The sequence below is a fragment of the Podarcis filfolensis genome, assembly GCF_964270895.1.
Source record: "Podarcis filfolensis genome assembly, chromosome: 5".
NCBI classification, from domain to species: domain Eukaryota; kingdom Metazoa; phylum Chordata; class Lepidosauria; order Squamata; family Lacertidae; genus Podarcis; species Podarcis filfolensis.
This window is the reverse complement of record NC_139608.1, coordinates 6,959,257-6,975,335: the sequence shown is the minus strand read 5'-3', so window position 1 is coordinate 6,975,335 and position 16,079 is coordinate 6,959,257. Positions and strand designations below refer to the sequence as shown.

The 16,079-nt window shown below is 47.4% G+C and overlaps 1 protein-coding gene across 1 annotated transcript; it reads left to right on the top strand.

Annotated features, from left to right (window-relative positions):
- Positions 1–4,514: 4,514 nt before the first annotated feature.
- CAMK2N2 (calcium/calmodulin dependent protein kinase II inhibitor 2) lies at positions 4,515–7,726 on the top strand. Its single transcript, XM_083613013.1, has 2 exons — positions 4,515–4,930; positions 5,762–7,726. The coding sequence occupies exons 1-2, from the start codon at positions 4,768–4,770 to the stop codon at positions 5,830–5,832; spliced, it is 234 nt and encodes a 77-aa protein (XP_083469139.1). The 5' UTR covers positions 4,515–4,767; the 3' UTR covers positions 5,833–7,726.
- Positions 7,727–16,079: the final 8,353 nt, after the last annotated feature.

Sequence of the window (16,079 nt, the reverse complement as noted above, 5' to 3'; positions counted from 1 at the left end):
AGTCCTTCCCCTCCCAACCCCCCTGCTGTGCAAAGCCTGATTCATCGCTCTGCCGCCTTTGTGTTTCAAGCTGGTGCTTCACAAAAAGATTTCACAAAGAACAGCTGGCTTCTCCATCTCTGACATAAAAGTGGTCTTGAGTTCCAGAATCTCAGGGCTGTTGAATTTCATTCTTGGACATGTGTCTCTGTCAAAAATAATAATAATACAAAAAAAAGCAGGTGCTAAGGGCACATCACAGACAATGACAGGGAAATGCTTTTAAGACCCCTCTTTTCTCCCCTACCCTTTCGTTCTTATGTATAAAAATAATACAGAGGGAAATTGGTAATTTGTAGAGATGTTTCTTTCGATTGCAGTGGAAAAGCTGGGGGAATGGGAAGCCACAAAAGGGGCATCAGAGCTTTAAGGTAAAAGGTTGATGCCCCAAAAGCATTTCAAGCTGTCATGGTTCTTTTTTTGGAGGATAAATTTTAAAATACAATGAACAGTAAGAGTGTTATATACACATGCAGGCAGACACCTCTGTCAAGCAAGCTTTTGTTTCCCAGATTGTCTTGCTACTTGTGCCCAGTGCTTAAAAAACACACGCACAAAAAGGTTGCAGTACTCACCATGAAATTGTTACAGTAAGTGTCACAGTTTTAACATTTGAGTACCCCCAGAAAGGGACGCGGGTGGCGCTGTGGTTTAAATCACTGTGCCGCTTGGACTTGCCAATCGGAAGGTCAGCGGTTTGAGGCCCCACAACGGGGTGAGCTCCTGTTGTTCGGTCCCAGCTCTTGCCAACCTAGCAGTTAGAAAGTACACCAGTGCAAGTAGATAAATAGGTACTGCTCCGGCGGGAAGGTAAATGGGGTTTCCATGCGCTGCTCTGGCTTTGCCAGAAGCGGCTTAGTCATGCTGGCCACATGACCCGGAAAAACTGTCTGCGGAAGTGGACAAACGCTGGCTCCCTCAGCCTGTAAAGTGAGATGAGCGCCACAACCCCAGAGTCATTCGCTTCTGGACTTAACTGTCAGGGGTCCCTTTACCTTTACCTTTACCCCCAGAAAATGTATTACTACTAGAGCTGTCAAGTACAACATCTTCCTGTTGCCTAGAATGGACACACAGGGGAATGTGGCTCCAGACAGGGAGGACTTCCTGTCATACCTGCTCTGGAGCTTCCTCACCCTGTATGTGACCAGGTAAAAAGGTAAAACATAAAGGACCCCCTCGACAGTTAAGTCTAGTCAAAGGCGACTATGGGGTTGTGGTGCTCATCTCACTTTTTAGGCTGAGGGAGCCGACATTTATCCACAGACAGCTTTTTCCAGGTCATGTGGCGAGCATGACTAAACTGCTTCTGGCGCAACGGGACACCGTGATGAGTGTCAGAGCGTGCGGAAATGCCGTTCACCTTTCCATCGCAATGGTACCTATTTATCTACTTGCACTGGTATGCTTTTGAACTTCTAGGTTGGCAAAAGCTGGGACAGAGCAACGGGAGCTCACCCCGTTGTACAGATTCAAACCAAAAGGGCTTGTCACGCAACCACCTCTCTCTTGGAGTCTTACTCTCTTACTCTTAGACTCTCACTCTACTGGCTCTTAGCCAGAGCATGGCTCAACCTTCAAATAGGATGGAGCCCACAAGCAGAAAGTCTGAGATGTAGCTCAGGGTTCTTTTCACTGTAACCATGAGATCAAGCCTGCCTTCAGATCACTGCTGTGAACTGAATGTGAGTAAAACTTTATTCTTACTTTTAAAGAAGATTGTGTTGTGTTATTATTATTTTAAGAGGGAAATAAAGGGGAAACATGCCTGGGACTGGATTGCTTAATCAAAGGATTCTAACGAATCATCAACTTGCTTCCAATAAGTTGTAAAGGGAATGTGCTCTGTTTACTCACTAGCGTGAGTGAGGACGGATAATATGAAAACAATATATCCTCTCCTACCTTCCTTAACATTCCCACAGAAAAGAGCACTACTCACGCTCCTTATTTTTGTTGCTTGATGCGTTGACCCAGCTAAAGAGATCTGTGCATGTGAACAGGCTTGTTTATAGGTATGAATTGGGGTACAGGCATGAATTGGCACATGCCGTCACATGCAGTTGCCAAGCCCAGGTGTCTTATGCATATTTTACTGCACCTGAGTAAGACTGCAAAGCTGTCTCCAGTGCACTGCATTCAAATGTGCATCTCCTGGCACATTTCCACCCAACAGTTGTTGCTGGCATCTGTCTGTCTCGAAAGAGTGCACCTCTGGGGGTGAAGTCAAACCTCTGTGTGAGCAGCACCTGTGACCTCCCTGAGGCACAAACCTGGTCAGTGTGTCTGGCTGCCCAGACAACAAGACTCCCCTCTCAGTCACACTGACGTGGTCCAAAGGAAAGCAGAGCAAGACATTTGGCGCTAGCTTGGCTGCAGGAGCTGCCGCAAGAAGGCATACAATGCACCATCCAACTGTCTTAGGGACTCCTCTCTGGATTTGTGTAGGGGTTACCCCTTAGCCTTTTCTTCTCCCAAAAATGTCCCACAGTTTTCCACCTTCTAGGTGGGCTGCCTCCCTGGGTGGATGAGCCCCACCTGCCCCTCATTTCCCTCTACAGCATATTGACAGCTTGTTTTGCGTGCCACTAGAGCTGAACTGGTGGCAAAAGGTCTACAACCCCATCCCAAAGATTTGGGATGGATCCCATTGGGGTATCCAGGAATTACCATACTGCTTTGCATACAGAAGGTTGAATCCCTTACATTTCCAGGTAATTTTTGGAAAGCTTCTCTGTCTGAAACCCTGCAGAGATGCAGCCGGACACTTTATATGCATTTTATTCCATACCTTTCCATTCTACCCTTCTTTAAGATTAACACCAAGTTTGGCTACTGGTATTAAAAATCACCAAAATAAATGGCTGGTTTTATATTCTCTGTTTCCTGAATAAATCAGTCAGGTTACCTGAAAGACTGACTTGCTCCTTACAGACCTGTGCAGCCACTACATTCATCTGATGAGGCCCTGCTGATGGCGCCACATTCTCCTGAAATCCATTTTTCAATACTTGGAGCTGGGCCTTCAGCATGAAGGCGTCTGCCATGTGGAACAGGTTTCCTTTTGAAATAAGGAATGTGCTGACCACTGTGTGCTTCCTGTGTGCTGAACACCTTTCTGTTCATCCAAGCCTTCATTTGCTGCTGATACTAATGGGTTTATATCACTGGATGCTGTGGGAATTGCATCATACTGTATTGTTTTGTGCTCTTCATTTATGGGTGTGAGCCTTCCAATTGCAGAACAGCTTTTACCAAAGGTGTCATAGACTTTGATGAAGTATGAACTCAGGACGAAAGGGAGAAATGTGCTAAGAGGAAGACACTTTTGGCAAACCCTCACCCTGATCAACTCCCACCCAGAAACCTATGTCCCCACTGTGGAAGGACGTTTGGATCCAGAATTGGCCTCCACAGTCACTTACTGACTCACTCACTTTTAAGACAATGTTCATGCAAGGCAATCTTACTCGGCTACAAGTGATCACCAGAGAGATGATGATGATGATGATGAATTATCTGGCTATTGTTCTGCAGGTAGCAGCTAGGATGGTGTGGGGAGTCCCACCTATTTGTTCTGTGGCATAGAGCAACGTCTTTGGTTATGATGCATCATGGTAGTTCACAAGCCAGACAAAGATGTTACCTTAACAAGGGAGCTGGATGGGCTGATTTCCTCCTATGGATTCTACCCCCCCCCCACAGGACCACAGGTTAGGAGGTTAGGAAGGGGCACAGGGTATCATCTAGACTGACCCCCCTCCCCGAACTCATAACACTATATTAAGTGCTGGGTTCAGATCTGCTTGGACTCCCTTCCCCCACTTCCACTCCAGACCACTTGACCCTGGACATTCATCCCTCACTCCTGGACGACTTTCCAGACTGTGCCTGAGTGGGAAACCCGTAGCGATTCATCGGTGAGAGGAAAGCCCTCTGCCCATGCTCAGAAGCAGCGGGTGACTGCAGCCGTTGCAGGCTGAGACCGCGCCGTGCCCGCGTCTACGGCTCTAAGGAATCTTCTTTGCTGCTGACAAGCGAGTCCCAAGCGGAAGAGAAAGCGAAGCTCCCTATTGCCTGTTGTTGCATAAAGTGGGAAACACACAGTGACGCCTGGAACCAAGGGTGGGGGGGGGGGGTGAGGGAGGAGGAGGAAGAGGAGGAGGGGGGCAGGGGCTCAGCGGCTCCCAGCAGGGCTTTCCCCAGGGGATCTGCGGAGGGCGGACAGAGGGCGCGCTCCGCAGGGGGTCTGGGCTCCCAGGGCGCTGGAAAGGGGCGGGCTCCCCCTCTCTGACCCTTCTTCGCCCCCTCCTCTTTCCCCTCCCCCACTGGGGGGGGCTCGTTTGCTGCATCCTCATTGTCATTCCTTCCTCGCCTCCTGATGTCACCGCCTCCCTTCCCTGCCACGCACGGCGGGGAGGGGAGAAAGGGGGGAGAGGGAGGACCTTGCCGCCGCCGAGCCGCGCGCTCAGCCCCGGATGCATGACTTCATCCTTCCGCCTGGGTTTCCTTTATGGTGTAGGGTAGTCCCAAGCGCTCTGCTCAGACGCTCGTCGAGGCTGCTGGACGCCGCACGCGCTCGCTCGCTGGCTCCTTTGCTCGCCTGCCCCATTGCTCAGCGCCTCTTGATCCTCTCGGAGCCTCGCCCCCGCCTCTGTCTCGCTCTCTTTGCGTGGAGCAGAAAGTGACCCAGGTGCCGCCGCCGCCGCCGCCGCCGCCGCCAGCACCATGTCTGAGATCCTGCCCTACAACGACGACAAAGTGGCCCGCTATGGCACCGACTCGGAAGTCGGAGACATCTCCTTCAGCTGCCGCCTGCAGGACACCAACTCCTGGGGCAACCAGTCCAAGCGGCCCCCCAAGCTGGGCCAGATTGGCAGAGCCAAGCGAGGTAAGGAGCATCGTCCGCGCGCGGCTGCTTGCTTGCTCGCTTGGGTACACACCTCGGGGCACCTTCCCCGTGCGCCCCAACAACAACACCCCTCCCTCCCCAGTCCCTCCCCAGTGCCCATCTGCTGCCAGCGCAGGAGAAGGAAAAGGGAAGTGTTTCACCCCCACCCCTGAGAGCCGGACTTCAGTCAACCTCGACAAGGCTGACCACCCCCCATCCCGCGCGCCCCGCTTTTTCCTGTCGCTGTGGTTACATATCCTAGCCGGGGTGCCTCAGGCGGAATCTGTTGGAAAGGGAGAAAGAAGGGTGGGTTTTTTTGGTGGGGAGTCTTTTCCCTCGTTCAGCGCCCCTCCACCGCACTCTTTAAGCTGAGCTCCGATCTGAGCCATTTGCCACAAGAATTCCAGTCATCACTACTCCTCTCCTCACCCAGCCCAGACCCCCCCCCCACATTCCCCCAGGGCTAAGTGCCTATAGCGCTGCCCCGGAGCCGGCGCGCCTCGGTCCCCATCTCCTCCCGCACGTTCCGCTGGCTGCGCTCCCTCTCTAATCACCTCCGCTGGCTCTGCGCTCCGCAGCCAGCCACCATCTGTGAGGGATGGGGAGCCATTTTCCTGGAGCGGGTTTCATTACCAGATGTCGAAGGAGGGAGGGCGGGAGATCCAGCCCCATAGCTACCCCAAAGGAGCGGCGAGACTGGGGGGGGGGTGCTTTAAGTGTGGCCAACGCCAGGTCTTAAGTACGCAGGATGAGGCCCCCACCCCGCGTGTCTGTTCCCCCTTTCCATTCTGACGGCGTGTTTTTTGTGCGTTTGCTCTCCTGTCCCTGCAGTGGTGATCGAAGACGATAGAATAGACGAGGTCTTGAAGGGGATGACAGACAAGTCGCCTTCTGGGGTATAAATCAGCACGGAAGGCGCCTGCACCCAGCTGCAGACTGATCCCTGAATTTTTAAAGCACTTTTGGCTGCGCATGTTTGTTGGGATTGTGGACAACAAGGAAAGCAAAAGGAAGGAGATGAGGCTGCTGGCAACACCCTCCACCCCCAACGCAGACCCCCAGCCCGAAGAGGTCACTTGACGGGGGCCACCATCTCACCCTCCTCCGCATCCAACGGAGAGCATAAGGGACAAAGAGACCTTGCCACCCAACTCTGTCCTGGTTACCAATGCACGATGCCCATCCCCGGAGTTGCATCTTCAACAACAGCCCTTCTTGAAGGGGCTTCCTCTCTCTCTCCCCCAACCTGCCCCTTCCTTCCTCCGTTGCGGAATGGAGCTCTTGCGCCTTGGGGAGCTGTCCATTTCAGCACCATCGCTTGACGCGCGGAGCCGTCCGCTCCAGCACCATCTTTCCGACGCGCCTGCAGCTCGGGGAGCTAGCTGTCCATTGCAGCACCATCCTCTTGGAGGCTCTTGCTGTGGAGCCGTCCATTGCAGCAGCGCCTTTCCCTGCGCCCGTGCTGGGGTGCTGCCTGTTTTCCCATGTGCCCGAACCTTCCATCATCCCGCCCTCCCCCCCCCAATTCCTTCTGTCCAGCCCTCAGCAGCAGCAGTGTAGAGTCCCCTCTTTGGCTTGGGCGACCCCCTCCATGCCACGATTTGAAGGTGCTGTTCCTCTGAGAGCTCTGAGCCACTGGATTGCCCAGCTCTCTCCATTTTTAAGGGTGGGGGGGAGGTCTCCTGTAGCGATGCACTTTACGCCTTTCACATTTTCGGGGTGGCTGTGTAGCTGACATCTGCATAGACGTAGAAACGAATATACATACACACACTTATACAGACACACTTGCGCGCACACTTCTCTAAATATAACAGGTTCATCGTGTTTGCAGTCATGGCGTCTATATTCCAAACCGGCAACCATCCCGTAATACACAGTAGCTCCCCCCCTGAAATATAACACCAACCTGTAAAACCCCAGCCCGTTTGCAAAATACCAGCAAACCCAAAGCCCAAAGCCAGCAGTGCTGAGTGGAAGACAGAGGTTCTGACATGGATGGACTATAACATAAAAGACAGTGATTGTTTTGCTGTCGAGAGACATTTTTGCTCCATCTTTTTTGCATGAGCTTCCTGGTCTTGGTGCCACGTCTTGGTGCCACTAGTCATCCCACTATGGCACGCTTCTTTTTAACAGAAACTCCTCATATTTGTATTTTTATATCTGAATATTTGTTAACAACAATCTGCTAATGTCTAATGTCAAAAACGTTGCATCAAAAGATTGTTTGTATTTTTTTCTTCCCCATAAAGGCAAGACAGAAAAGGTTTTATAAGATGGATTTCCCCCTTGGAAGGCAGATATAGAGAAATAGTTGGCGCTCTTAATTATATATCAGTATTGGACAGGACTTCTTGAATGTGTTTGAGGTTTTGCACACATCATCGTTAACAAGAAATGTATTTAAAGAGTCTTATACTGTGATCAATGGCTTTGTTGATGGACTTTGTAGGAACATGAAGAATTTAGAAAAAAAAATACTATTGCACTGTTTATGAATGTGTTCAGATAACTTGCTGGTTATTTGATGCCTCTTTATTAGAAGGGGATGTTCAGAGTTGTTTTTAATTTTGTACTTTAATTTATTTATTTTTTAAAATAAGCTTATTCTTGTCCGTTGTGCATGAGAAACCTTCATCTTTTCAATAATATACGACATTTTATGAAGACAAGCAAAAAAACAAAAATTATTGTCATGACATTCTAAGAATGACCCATTGTAAATTTTAATGCCATTTTTCACTGTACTGGTGAACAAAACTTAATGAATAAATACATACATGTACTGAAATGGAAGCAGCCAGTTCTGGGTATCTTCCTTGGCAAAGATTGTGCATGATCTACAAGCCAGCTTATATCAGACCAAAACCTGCCACTGCAACTTTACCACTGGCCAAGGGCTCAGATCCCTGTTAGAGAGGTTGTTTAAAAAGCATTACTGTGTTCTCCTGAGGAATCCTATAGAAACCCTGCTGAAAACTTTGCTGGGCTGCAGACCTTGGAAAAAGGTACCACCTCTCTGTTTTTCTCTTGAGCAAGAGGCTTAGTGTGTATGAACTGTGTGGATAGACCCAGGCATTCAACTGTGCAGATATTTCAGCTATTGAAGCCTAAATCTCTGCAGTTGCCTGATTGGGATGTCGAGAACTAAATGACCTAGTTTTGCTTGATAGACAGAAATAGAAATTCAAGCAGCTGAGCAGCTTGTGGATGTTAAATATTTCAGCAGAGCCTCTCAAAGGAGCTGCCCTTTTTGCCTTTGGGAGAGGAAAAGGACTCTGTGGAGACAGAAGGTGGTGCAGAACTCTGCTAGGAGGCCAGTCCCAGAGGCATCTGCATTGTGCAGGGAGTCGATGCCCAACAAGACAATACTGCTGCATTTTTGTCTGTAGTCTCTATCAGGAAGGTGGGCTGACAGCAGCATAACAGAACCTGGTGGCCCAGGGAGCAGGGAGACATTATCATGATGGTTAGCAGGTCCTTGGGTAGTTTTGCTTGGGGACAGGTGGGATTTCATACCTTTGGAGCCATTCGTGAGATTATGGATCCATTCCAAGCGGGAGGCCTTGAGAATGTCCTTATGAAATGTTTGCAGTGAGAAGGGACTCTAGGGAGAGACAGGCCTGTTTATTTCTCCTGCTCACCCTGGGATTGATCTGGTCTCCATAAAAAACAAAACACATGCACACACAAAACTGAAACCAGTCTGATTTATTTAGTGTAACCTAGCTACTGTTTGGTTGGTTTGTTTTTGTCTGAAAATGCTCATGCTGCACACCTCCAGGCAGAAAGTCCCTGCCAATGCATCTGATAATGCAACACAGTGAGCCACTAAGCTCCATACATGCATTCGGGGAGGGAAAATACTGCTGTTGACCACACATGCCCATTCAGGGCCAGACCCAAGCACACACAGATGCACACAAGGCAACGCAAACCATTCAGCACACAAATCAGTTGGTACATATACCAACACACACACATACCCATATCTGGACAGCTGTGACATCGATGCAGGTACTGAGAACAACACAAAAGGTTACTGATTCATAGTCAGAGTAAGTGTGCACATACGCTCCTGCCAACAAATGTGCAGCATTGCACACACAGCCATAGGCATCAACAGAGTCATGTGTGTGCATGCACATACAACCCCCCCACAAGAAATCACAAACATAACACTCCTGTTTCTAATCAAGCTATATTTGCAGTCTCTGAACACCCCTACCATTGCAATTCCAAAAATACTAGTGTATGTGTTTCAGACCCTGTGAAACATATGGCAGATAGGCTGGGGGAAATTATTTGTGACTACAGGAATTTTTTGTTTTAGTGGGGGGGGGCGTCATTGTGTGCTCCACGAGAGTGTGCCCCTGTCTTTCAGCCTCTGTGCCAATCTCCCTGTCATGCTGCAGTCTCTGCTGATGCTTTTCCTAATGCCTCGGGCTCTCTCATCCCCAGCTGGTATAGCACAGGGATGTGCTTTACAATCAGACATTTTTATTCACAGGCCAGTTTCCCCCTCCTGAATAGCAATATTTAATTAATCACATTGCCTGGCACCTGAGATCCCCAGACAGTCACCATTGAACACCTCTTCCTAGGAGTTCTAATGACTAAAGCAAGCAGCTATCACCAGCAGCAAAAAGATGTAATACTTCTAACACTCAGGATCCCACTTACTTCTCCTCACAATGCATAATTAGCAGGTAGAATTCACTAGCATGAGATCCAGCGAAGGCATCGTGAAACAGTAGCATTAAGAGGACTGATCTAATGACAAAATTCAATGAGATTGTAATGATGGTTAAGAATTGTGCTGCTTGTTTTCAGCAAAACAGCAGCTACAAAAAACTCACTTCCTCCATTCAGGGACTATAGATCTGTGTTAACCATCTGTCTTCCTTGTGTCTTCATAACAGCTGTTTAGATACTTGGAAGTGTGCTTGTGGACAATCACAGTCACCCTTCACTAATCTTGGTGGGTCATCAGCTGATAAATCCTAGTAGAATTCTTATACTGGGAGCAGGACTCTGAAAGCTACATATTTACTATGTTTCCCTTGAGGAAATTAAGATTGCTGCCTACTTCAGTATGGGAAATCACATAATTTGTGAGGCCATCCACCTCTGCCAAGTGTGGACCTCATCATGTGTTCCTGAGGCTTTGTTTGGGCTGTCTCTGTGGTGAAAGGAGGTTGTAGATGCAGAACTTGGATTTTGGGGGTTCACAGCTGCTGCTGCTGCTTCATGATGAAAAGAAAAGATGGGGAGCCTGAAGCCTCCAGATGTTGTTGGACTCTAACTCCCATCAGCATGATGAATGATCAGGGATGATGGGAACTGTAGTCCAACAATGACAGGAAGGTCACACGTTCCATGCCCCTGATCTAAAACCTGAAGAGTATAGAATAAGCAACTTCTAGTAACTAATGAGGGTGAATGCTTGTCCTGACAGTCAAAGAAGCAAGAGGGTAATGTGTGTATGCTTTCTCTTCTCTTCTCACTTCACCAAGGCCAGCCCTACTGTCAGGCAAAGTGAGGCAGCTTCCTCAGACAGCAGATGATGGCAGTGGTGGTGAGAGCAAGATGTTGGAGAAATGCTGGTGAGCAGAATTTCATGTGCCAGGAAAACTGCCCTTCGCCTGCTAAGCCAACCCACTCCCCTCAATGACAAGGGAGGGTGCTGCCCCATCACCATTAGGGAAGTTTGGTTCAACTGGTAGCCCAGTCAATTTTTATATGTGTCAAGGGAAGGGCACCATCATGTTGTTCACCTCAAGCAGTTCATCTTGGGCAGGCGGGTTTCTTCTTCTTCTTCTTCTTTTTACTTTGAAAAATTTCCTTTTATTATGAAGTGTAAATCTGTACATTGTGCAACTTTAAAAAGGGCTTTCTTCTTTTTCTGCTCCTCCTCCCAAATACCAGTTACTTGTACATGTTTTCTTTTAAATGGATTCTGCTTTGCCTCACATCCCTAAGCCTTCTAATACTGCAAGACACACCATGGATTTGCAGATTTGTATTCCCCCCCCCCACCGCTTTAATAAGGAGCTGATAGCAGCTCTACCAAAGTATAAGGAGGTTAGATAACCTCTGTGGTTGTTGTTTTACTTTTGAAGTTCTGTTAGTCACCCATCACAGGCCGCTGCTGAGTCTGAAGGGAAAAGAGACCTTTCCAAGATCAGCAGCCCATCTTTTGACAGATCGATGGTAGCGGAGATGGCTTTCTAATAAGGATTAGATAAACCAATGGGAGGATAGACCCTATCAACAGCTATTAGCCAGCTGAACTAAATGGAACCTTCAGGTCCAGCGATAATATCCCCTTGAATACAGATCCTGGAGACAAGAGATAAGAATCAACCTCCGCACCTTGCTTAGGAGTGCCAAGATGTCTCCCTGGCCATTGCTGGGAACAAAGTGGACCTTGGGCTAAGCCGTTATAATGCTATTCTTACCTTCCAAAGGCACCAGTTGGTTAGAGATATAAATAAGTACTTAGTCTTCCTGTATAGGACATTTGAAGCGACGGATGTGCTTCACATGCATGATCTCCATAATTCTTACAGCAGCCTTGTAGAGGAGGCCAATATAAAAGCCCCCATGTGAACCTATGAAGTTGCCTTGGATGATTTCAGACCACTGGTCCATTGAGCACACATGGGGAGCCCTGTAGGGCCTTTGGGGAGCTTCAGTGCAGGAGTGCTCAAGCTGCCCTTTGCCACCAGACGTTGCTGAGTGTGTGCTCCACCAACCCTCACAACTGTGATATGGAAGATGGTGTGAGGGAGGGTCCTTGCATCCTCCCCAAGCCCACCAAACAACTGTTGGGCAGGCTAGAGAGAATGCACCATGCGGGTCCTCCAGATGACCTGCTTATTCAGATTTCCTTGCACAAAGCTTATGTCTGGTCTTCACTGAACATTCATTCTGATTTGTTTGTGGGGCAGTTCTATGGCTATGAAGCATTCACCCTGATTGTCCAGGGTGTGTATGTTAGCAGGTCTTTCATTTCTCCCACACCTTTAGGTGCATTTCTTCATCACTTTCCAAAGCATAAAAAGTGGTTTTAATTTCTTGCAGTGGGGTGGCAGAAAGCTTCAATCCACTTTAAGTGTGCAAACCTGAAGTTCTGCTATGTGCTTGAATCCTTCCTGCAAAGAGGCAACCTTGTATGCTGGAGGACGGTGTGTGAGGAGGGTTAACTCCTTCCTCCCCATACACATCTGCCTCATGAGCTTGTATCTAAGAAAAAGTGTGTTTGTGCATGTGAATGGCCTCACCCCAACCACCAGTCTAGGTCATATGGGTTCCAGTCACCCACTGGCATACGGCTTCAATTGCCATCAGAAGTAATAAGGTTCCCCTTTTCTGAACTAGCAGAAGATAGAGTCATAGAATTGTAGGAAGGGACCCCGAGAGACATCTAGTCCAACCCCCTGCAATGCAGGATCCTGCCCAAAGCCATCCCTGGGTGGGCTCGAACCATCGCCACCATCTGGAAACACCAGGGATTAAACTAGAAATCTTCTGACATGCAAAACATGTGCTCTGCCACTGAGCTACGGACCTTCCATAAAACTTTAGGCATTGCCACATTATACATACAGGAGTAGTGAGTGTGGGCTTGAGAGAAAATAGGGTTGGTATAAGGTCACCCCCTGCTGCTTCTGGTGAGAATTGAAATGGGGATGCCCGGAGCTGGCTTTCCAAGACACTAGGGCACACCATTGTGCATATCACATCTTTAAGCTTGAAATCCAAAGGCCAACCAGATTCCCTGCATGGAGTTTGCTGCCTGAAACCCAAGTAGCCACTTCCAGGAATAGAAGAGGGGAACTGAGACATTGAATGAGCAGAGAATAAATCAGTAGACACTCTGGTTCAGAAGGTGAGACCCCCCCACCCCACATCTATAAATTGTTAACAGGTCGTAGGCCCTAGGTTTAAGAGCAGAGAGGTGCAATGGCTCCCAATATATATGTGTGGGTATCAATACCAGGGCTGGATTAACCATTAAGCAAAATAAGCAAACGCTTAGGGCATCAAGGGAAGGGGGACACCACAGAAAATTTTCCATTGCCTGATTTTTAATATTAATGGTCACAAATTGCTCAGCTGAGCATTCATTTTCTCAGTGGAAGTATATTAAGAATCCCAACAGAACAACTATGCAACAATGCAGGCTGGATTCCTTATCTCTACTAATATAGAAGCAGAGGTGTTATGTAAGATTAGTTTTGAGGATCTGATCAAAGACTTTGCCATTAGAAAAAGTAGGATCCGTGCCCCCACCCCCAATATAAATAAAGTGGAAGTATACAAAAATTAGTATTATTTTCCATCTTATTGTAGGTCTTGTTTCATTTCAAAAAATTAAAATTTATTTTATGGTTTATTATTATTTTGAATTAGATATATATGGGGGCACCAAGATCTTTTAAGTACTTAGGGCCTCTAAGGGTCTCAATGAGTGAAGGCCCTGATGAAGATGATGATCGAGTCCTCATGACTCCATTGGAAAATACAGTGGTACCTCGGGTTACATACACTTCAGGTTACAGACTCTGCTAACCCAGAAATAGTACCTCGGGTTAAGAACTTTGCTTCAGGATGAGAACAGAAATTGTGCTCTGGCGGTGCAGCAGCAGCAGGAGGCCCCATTAGCTAAAGTGGTGCTTCAGGTTAAGAACAGTTTCAGGTTAAGAATGGACCTCCAGAACGAATTAAGTTCTCAACCTGAGGTACCACTGTATAAACATGAAATATCTGAGGCACTTATAAGTGAAGTATTGTATCTGAAAGGGGTTCCCAACGGTGGTGGGTGGAACTTGACCAAGCAGGACAACTCCCACCCCACTAGAGGAAGGATGAGGACCTTGTAGACCTTCAGGTGTCAGTGGACTCCGGCTCCTATTAGACGCAGCCATCCTGGCCATTGATCAGGGATATTGGGAATTGTAGCCACAGGTCCCTTCTCCCTGTTCTAGAGTTGTGCCCTTCTCCAAAACTAGAGAAGCACAGAAGCTGCAATTATTGATTGTGCAGTCAGTCCTTGATGCACCTTGAACCATGGAAGCGCTCTACCAAACGATCTCAACTTCATAATGTGTTGGACAGTTTCAGTGAGGAAAGTACAGCCGAGAGAGAGAGAGGTCCTCCTCAACCTGGGCTTAAAAGTCCCCGTTTAGCCAAGACTCACTGTGTAGCCAAACACGGGTCACTTGCTCTCAGCTCCAGGGCCCTGTCATTAAGCTTGCACCCAGCAAAAATGCTATCGACTTACTAGGTGAAAACATTCGTCTTCAGCCAGGCCTTTGGCTGTTAAACAGTCTATGGCCTTTTAAATGTGTCTCTTTGTGTGTGTGGGGGGGTATTTTTTATCATTATTGTTATGTGATGTATTTGTGCTTTTATGTTGCGAACCACCCTTCGGATGGAAGGCAGTATATAAATTAATTGATTGATTAGTTTAGAAATGCAGATTGTACACACATCAATGCAACACCCCCCACCCCCCAAAACCTATTGGTGGTATTCAGCTAAACAGTTTCTCTTGCGCAAACACTTCTTGTTGTGAAATAAAACTTCCTCTCCCTCTCCTTTCCTCTCCCTGTGCACTCCACCCCCTAAAACACATTAGGTTTTTTACCCCAGCCCTCCAGAGCATGTTTAGGGGACTCACAGGGGGCATATAGGGAGAGGAGGAGAATTTGTGTTCTGTAGCCAAAGGTTTCTAGCAAAAATGCTTAGCTGGATACTGCCCTAGTTATTTATTTTTTTCAAAATTAAAGATTACAGAACCTGGGTTTTTATGGGCAAGCCTTTATGTCACAGCTGTTGGCACATCTCAGTGTACCTGCTGCTGCATTTTACCTCTAATGAACAGCAATCCAAATTCTAAACAGTGGTTAGTTAAGGTAAATTAATATATCCCCCCTCCCCTACATGTTTAAGCACAAGGCAAAACGGTACCCCTTTTGGCTGGCCCAAAACTCGGCAGAAAAGTTATCAACAGGGACTGACTGTGGGTATCATATCACAACAGGGTTTTCCTGTCACCAACACAAGTCCATTTCTGGGCCCAATTCAAAATGTGGATTTTTATTTTTAATCTATGAAGCTTTAGATGTCTTAAGGCAGCCCTTGTATGAACTGTGGACCTCACAGTAATGCATCTGAATAGCAGTTTCTGGAAGCCACAGGAGGGGAGAGTTGCTCTTGTGCTAGAATCCTGCTCGAGGGTTTCCCACAGGCATCTAGTTGGCCACTGTGAGAACAGGATGCTGGACTAGATGGGCTGATCCACTAGGAATGTTCTTATGTTTCCCACAGCACCACCTCCTCTCGCAAGAGCTGCTCAAACCCTAGGTCATCTCAAAGGCCCTTCTCTGGATGCACTTGCCAAATGAGGAAGCCATTAGAAAGAGGGCATTATTTTCAAGGGTGGTGCCCCAAGTTATGGAATGGGTGTGATGCATTTATTAAATTTGTTTCCATCATCATCCTCTAATTAATGTACCACTTAATGCCAAAATGGTCTTCTACATTATACGAAATAGCGCACACAGGTCAATATATTTTTATTGACACAGGGGAAGGAAGTATTTCTTTACATTCCTGAATAGCTTCCTCTGAAAAATATTAAAGTCGTTTAACAAAAAAATATATAACAATTAAAAAACATAAACCTGCAAAAACATAGATTTAATGTCGTATATTTAAAGGCCAATTAAAACAATGCTACCTCTCTCTATATAAAAATCATTTCAGATCCAATACAGATAACAGATTGGGATAAAAATCTCCACCTAAAAGGCTCGTTGGGTTAGCTTTTCTTTGGTTTTTAAAAAATATGGTTTGCTGGTGGTGGTTTCTCTCTCGCCTCTTCCTTTCTTTTCAGTTCTGATCATTGCTTTGCCACTCGCTTTTCTAAAATTGCTGTGGCTTCGAAGTTGCATTGTTCAGTGCCCAGAGAGCCTTAGTTATTGGGCAGGACACAAATCCTGGTAGGAAATATGCACATTATAGGCAGAAGGAAAGGTCTTGTGCACTTAACAATTTCCCCCTTGTACATGCCCTGGGATAAATTGGGGTAATAGTGAGGGTTACAGCTACCCCAGTTTATCCCAGGGCATGTACT